At 39.9% G+C, this 7,118-nt stretch overlaps 1 protein-coding gene across 1 annotated transcript in view; it reads left to right on the plus strand.

Annotated features, from left to right (window-relative positions):
* LOC131023050 (uncharacterized) overlaps positions 1-4,399 on the plus strand; it is a 10,965-nt gene extending 6,566 nt beyond the window's left edge. Inside the window, exons 8-11 of the mRNA XM_057952592.1 lie at positions 2,251-2,350; positions 3,367-3,449; positions 3,606-3,734; positions 4,325-4,399. Coding sequence (XP_057808575.1) covers positions 2,251-2,350; positions 3,367-3,449; positions 3,606-3,734; positions 4,325-4,399 — 387 coding nt within the window. The remainder of the gene's footprint in view (positions 1-2,250; positions 2,351-3,366; positions 3,450-3,605; positions 3,735-4,324) is intronic.
* Positions 4,400-7,118: the final 2,719 nt, after the last annotated feature.

Below are 7,118 nucleotides of genomic sequence, written 5' to 3' on the forward strand. Positions count from 1 at the left end.
GCTGGTGGCGCGTGAACTGGTGGGGCTTCTGCCTGGTTCATCTTGAGGTGCTGAACTTGCCTCATCAAATCTGCTACTTGCTTCTGAAGCTCATTGTTGGGAGCTACTGCATTGGCTTCAACCCTCCTTCCTCTAACTGATTTCTGTTGAGAACTCGCTGCAAGTGTGTTGAAAATCTCCTTGAGCTCATCAGCTGTCTTCCGGGCAATGTTGCCCCCTGCTGTACTGTCCACCATAAACTGTGCCGTCTGAATCAATCCGTCATAGAAGAACTGCATCAACATGACGGGTGCTAACTGGTGCTGTGGGCACTGGCGGAGGAGCTCTTGGAATCTCTCCCAAGCCTCGTGGAGAGGCTCGTCAGCTCCTTGCATGAAGTTCATTATTTGAGTCCTAATCTCCTGTGTCTTGTGATTAGGGTAATATTTGAGCATGAACTTCTCACATGCCTCGCTCCACGTGGTTATGGAGTTTGGCGGCAGGGACAACAACCACGTCCTCGCCCGGTCTTTGAGTGCATAGGGTAAGCACTTGAGTCTCAACTGATCCTCGGTGAGCTCCAACAGTGGGAAGGTCTGTACTTGCGTGCAGAAGTCCCGGATGAATTGTAGAGCATCCTCACTCGGCATCCCATAAAAGAGCGGCAGCAGGCTTGAGTCGTTCGGCTTCAGATTATAATTCCGGACTGCCGTGGGAAGCACTATCGCCGACGTGCTATTGTTCCCGATAACAGGCCTGGAAAAATCCCCCATATACTGTACATTCTGCTCCGCCATGACTTCTTGGTCGAGACTGGGATAATCCTCTTCACAATCTTCCTCTGGATACTGCGATTCCACAAAGTTTCTCGAACTGGACTCGGACAACTCCTCCAAGCTAGAAAGGACCTCACGAGGTCGGTGAATGTTGTCAAAGTAAGGTACTAGCTTTCTCTTCAAGCTGCGGCGACCTTGCATACACAACACTAGCAAACCAAATCAAACGCACCGGAGGGAGAAAAATAACCGAGTCAAAAGAAATAAACAAAAATAAACACGAAAAACAATGCAACACAATCAAATGCCTAAAGCCTTCCCCGGCAACGGCGCCAAAATTTGACTCATCCTAAAACACCTAGCGGATGGACTCGAATTTATACGAGGTCGTCCTAGGGCGGTAAGGTGACTCAAGTCGTCTCTCAAGGAAGGTTTAGCAGGGCTTCAATTGTGCTACTCACAGGAAACAGGAAATAAACCTACACACTCTAATCAGATAGCTGGGTCTGGCACTCTCTCTTTTAAATCTAGGCGTAATTAAATAAGGCTTGTAAAATTATCTAATGCAGAATCAACAGAAAGCATATAAATCTATCTAGGCGAAAATAGGAAGCAGATTAAGAACGCAGGGAACTAATAAACCTAGGATTCTAACTAGCAATCTAGAAAGCATTAGATAATTCAATCAAATAAGAACAACGATTATCTAGGCGAGATAAAAGAACAATCAATCATCAAATAACTCGAAGCAACAATAATCTATGCGAAGGAAATAGACTAGCATTCAAACATATAGAAAGCAATAACTAAGTTCTTACAGCGAGTACGATCCAAATCTTCAATCCACGAAGCCACAAGATGTTTGTTGATGTTTTAGCTACTCTAAAACTAAGGGAAAACAAGGAAAATCGCCTAGGAGGCTGCTGGGGTCGAGAAGTGCCAAGAAAAACCCTAAAAATGGGTTTTAAACCAAAAATCCGTAACTGCCAGAAATACGCAGTAGGCGGCCGCCTAGAAGTAGGCGGTGGCCTAGAAGTAGGCGGTGGCCGCAGAAAGTAGGCGGCCGCCTAGAAGTAGGCGGTGGCCGCAGAAAGTAGGCGGCCGCCTAGAAGTAGGCGGTGGCCGCAGAAAGTAGGCGGCCGCCTACTACCCCTTTCGTAAATCCAAGGTAGGCGAGCGGCGAGGCTAGGCAGGCGCCGTGTGTGCGGCGGTGGCCGCAAGAGTAGGCGGCCGCCTACCCGAAGGCGGTGGCCTAGTCTGGCGGCGGCAGCTGCTCCGGCAGTTGCCTCTTTATCCAAAAATGCTCAAAACTTCACGAAAAACTTCCCAAACTCCGGAATCCTGCACCAACAAGAAAATGCAGCAAACAACACTCGAGCAAGAATAAAATGGCACGAATAAGCACAGAGCATGCTCGAAAGCACAACAAAAAGACCCATAATATCATCACAAAATAGGGCTAAACACTTCCTCCTAAGCATTTTCTTACCTCCAGATTGCAAGAGAAGTTTTGGATGCTGCTGCTCGGATTGTAAGACCTGGAATTACTACTGATGAAATTGATGATGTTGTTCATGAAGCAACTATTGCTGCTGGTATGATCTACATACCTCACATTTCACACTGTATCTAGAGAATTTTGTTGTTGTTTTATGTGGTAGAATGATGTTTCTGTGTTCACTTTATTTTTTCCTGCAGGAGGATATCCATCTCCTTTAAATTATCATTTCTTTCCAAAGTCTTGCTGCACATAGGTATTTCTTACTTTGAATTTGCTCTCTATGTTATTCACATTGCAGTCCCTGAATACATAAAATATGAACTCTTAATTCTCTCAGGTCAGTAAATGAAGTTATCTGCCATGGGATTCCTGATGCAAGGTATGTTGTGAACTCAAGCAAGAAATATATGTACAATAGCTGCTAATGTGTAGCACATACTTTTGTATAGCCATTGAAATCCATTTCTTATATGATCATCCATTCATCCTACTAGCCATAAATCCGGTGTCTGATGGACTTCTAGTGACTTGGGTCTTCCATAATGTTATTTAGATGGACCCTGGAAACAGAGAGGCCTGCATAATTCTATCATGGTTTTAACTTTGCACAGATGGAGATGCTATTTTGCTCGACAGTTGTTGGTTTGCCTTTCCTATTGGAATAAATTGAGCATAATGCATATTATCAAGGTGGAGTTTCTTTACTTTCACGGCGTATGTACTTACTCGATCCAATTTGTTTAGCATCCTTATGTGTACGGTGTGCTTGTGTTTGAAGCAATGGCTACATTTATTGGCCAAGTCTCTATTTTATCACTCATTGCCCTTTTTGGGGCGGCCACCACTGCTATGGTACCTTCACATCTACTTCACACAAAGCTATTAAGGGTGGATATGATGATGGACTAAGCATGAATATTTTGATACAACTCTTAAGTTAATTGTTATATTCGTCTCATGTATTATTCGCTGAGGTTAGCTGACTGCCCAACTGCTTCCTACTTTAGCTAACCATTTTGAATCTTAATTAGCTTCATAGGTACCTTACCATTATCTATACAATCTCGTACTCGATGGCACTTTATGCGTTGTTGGCCTTGTTTTATGTAGCTTGCAGAGATTTACTTCAGCCATTCAATCCTGTTCCGAAGTTCATCATAATCAAATCTGTAGTATTTCTTACATATTGGCAGGTAAGTTGTAAGCTCAGTGTAAGCTCAGTATTTCTTACCTATTTTTAAGATGGTGAATGTCAAAGTTTTGAGCTTTATTTTGTTTCTTTAATGTTCTGTATTTTTCTTCGTATATGTCTGCCTTTTAATTAAAAAAATCTCATGTTCTGTTTGTAGTGTGATGTAGTGGACATTTCAGATGATGAGGATTCCTTTTTGCTGGAAAATGATGCTGGAGTTATACCCAAGGATGAGAATTTGGATTATGATTTACCACCGCCGAAAACATTCTCAATGCCAAGGGAGGTATGATTCTCCTTAATAAAATACAGCAAATTCGTTAAGGATTGGGGAAAATCATGTCTTGGTTAAGTTTAATGCTGAAAGAGTGAGATTGATTCCACTATCGTTGTAGCTTTAGGACTTGAAGGACATGTTTTCTTCACCTTACATTTTAGGTGAAGAAAACAGCGAACTGATACTGGAAGCTATTTTTTCATATGATGTAAGTGTTAATCCTCGCAAGATAAAAGTGATAAACTACCATATTTTCATACTTCTGGATTTTGGGTTAACATGACACACAAGTTTGTCTTTCACCATGCCATATGTAATTTTCCTTTGAATTAGACTGTTGCCCATTTAAACTCAATCATTTGACTTTTTATCCTTACATCTATCATGTTGATAAGTTATGGCTGACTGCTGGTATTTCTATGAAAGACTTCTTTCCTTTTGCAGCTTATAATGCTTGAATTAGACATGTTTTTCCCAATTGAAGTTAGCCTTTTCCTTTGACTAGGATGCTGAATTGTGCCATGCATATCAACACAGAATTTAGCCTTTTTTGTTTAACTCTGCGTATGAAGTTATGCTGTCCATCCCTAATTGAACAGGCCCTTCAGAAACCAAAGATTGAAGTTCTTGATAATAGTTTTTCTGGGGAATGCAGTGATAGTTTAGCTGGATAACCTATCTCGTGTGCCTCATCATAATGAAAAGTGATGCAGGAGAACCAGTAAAGTACATGGGCTGTGGGGACTGCGAGAATCTCAGTAAAGTACATGGGCTATGGTAGCTTGGGATGGCTTGAGGTCAAAAGACAACCAGAGAATCATAGCGGGTTGATTAACTAGTTCTTGAGGACTTGGTGCTGGAAACATTGTATGATAGATTTTTGTTTTAGCTATAAGGTAGTTGGTATTTTCAATTTTGAATCGGAATATGCAATGATGATGTATACTTGATATTTGGTTCATTTGTATAATAATGTATGAATTTTTTGGATGATATATAATATTGTTATCGTTGATTTTATCATTTTGTCATTTTATAAAAATTGCAAAATTTAAAAATATACTACAATTATATAAAGTGCAAAAAACTGTTATAAACGGTGCAAAAAATCGTTATGTATTCTAATTAAAGATAACGGTTAAAATCGTTATAAAAACTGCAAAAATCGTTATAAAAAGTGCAAAAAATCGTTATAAAAAGTGCAAAAAACCGTTATGTATTCTATCAAAGATAACGGTTAAAACCGTTATAAAAAGTGCAAAAAACTGTTAACTATGATAAAAAAAAAATTAATACATAACGGAAAAATCTTAATACATAACGGTGAAAAACCGTTATGTATTCTATCAAAGATAACAGTTAAAACCGTTATAAAAAGTGCAAAAAACTGTTAACTATGATAAAAAAAATAAAAAAAAAAATTATACATAACGGAAAAATCTTAATACATAACGGTGAAAAACCGTTATGTATAACCTTTATAGATAACGGATACGTACTGTTATGTATGACACATAGTACCGTTATCTATGCTACTATACATAACGGTTTTGAAACCGTTGTGTATGATGTATAGAATAGATAACACCACTATACACAACGGTTTTTTTGCTCATAGATAACGGATAAAATCCGTTATCTATGAGCGTTTTTCTAGTAGTGAAAACTCAATTATTAATCTAAGCTCTTTTATGAAACATTAGTATCTCTAATGTTCATCTCTCTAAGTTGTCAATCAATAAAGTCATTTTTCTCTCATGACATTACTCATTAATTATAACATCTTTATGTTATAATTAGCAACTCTTCAATTAAAAAAAATATTTAACTCATCGAAAAGTCCACTTTCTTAGCAGATCTATTCACTCTCATCGCGTCTAATTAACCAATTAGAAAGTTAAACTTTCCATTAGGCAGGTATTTGAGTCACGAGTCAATAGGAATTGACTATGGTCAAATCCTAATTTCAAGTATTCACTAATAATTTCGACATGACCTATTTGTACATAGCGTCAGCCACGAGATTTCAACGCGTGAATCCCACCACGTGAACTCGCCTCTCAACTCAAAACTTAACATCTTGACATCTCATCAATGCAAACCAACAATTTAAAAACATCAAAGACTCTTTATCAGTCAACTATCATTTATACTCGAAACCAAATGTTCATACCAACATTTATGTGCGTTAATCATAACTCTCACACTCACTAGGTTAGAGTTTCAAACGTTGCTTCCCTATTTTGAGGGCATAAGGTTTAATTGCACCAAATTAAGGACTTTTCTTTGAAAAAGACTTCAAGAAGGACAAATTTGAATTTTTTGGAAAAATGCTCTCCACTCGGCGCATTCTCTTGGTAGGTTTCCGCCGCCGCTACCTGATACGATATGATCGGAAGACTTAAAAACGAGAACTGAAATAAAGATAAAGTGTGGAATATCCCAAAACCCCTGACCTAATCTACGAAGTTTTCTAGAGAACGGATCTCTAGACCCCAACGATGTGATCGGTGCAGCAACTCGGGGACATTGAATGACACACGACGAGGGATGATGAACTCGCCGATACGCCGATAAGTTGAATTTGCTTGGGAAAAATTCAGGAAGAACTCGAAGTCCTCAAGAGAGAATAATCTCACGAATTTGATTGATAAAATATATGATAAAAGTTCTCTTTTCGTTCCATACAGCAGCCATATATATAGGCAAAATAAAACCCTAATTTAAAAAAGGAAAAAACGTAAAAACAAGGAAACTTAAAAACAAGGAAACAAACGAAACTTAATCAGCAAGCTAAAATAACCCTAGCGAGAAATCCAGCTCTATACGCTCTGACGATTCCTCTGCTCAGAATGATTCCTCTGGCAAAGCCGAGGTTCCTCTGTCGGGACGATTCCTCTGCTCGGGACGATTCCTCTGGCAAAGCCGAGGTTCCTCTGTCGGGACGAATCCTCTGCTCGGGACGATTCCTCTGGCAAGTGCATGACTTCGCTGCTCTGGACTTTTGATTTCTCTGGCGAGTGCATGACTTCGCTGCTCTGGACTTTTGATTTCTCTGCTCTGGCCTTTTGATTTCTCTGCTCTGGCCTTTTGATTTCTCTGGCGAGTGCATGACTTCGCTTCTCTGGCAGAACGACTTCAGCTCTGGCATCCTTGGCTCTGCTCTGGCGCGAGCTTGGCTCAGTCCGGGCTGCATCATTTAATGATACGATATGATCGGAAGACTTAAAAACGAGAACTGAAATAAAGATAAAGTGTGGAATATCCCAAAACCCCTGACCTAATCTACGAAGTTTCCTAGAGAACGGATCTCTAGACCCCAACGATGTGATCGGTGCAGCAACTCGGGGACGTTGAATGACACACGACGAGGGATGATGAACTCGCCGATAC

Source organism: Salvia miltiorrhiza, chromosome 4 (genome assembly GCF_028751815.1).
Source record: "Salvia miltiorrhiza cultivar Shanhuang (shh) chromosome 4, IMPLAD_Smil_shh, whole genome shotgun sequence".
NCBI lineage: Eukaryota > Viridiplantae > Streptophyta > Magnoliopsida > Lamiales > Lamiaceae > Salvia > Salvia miltiorrhiza.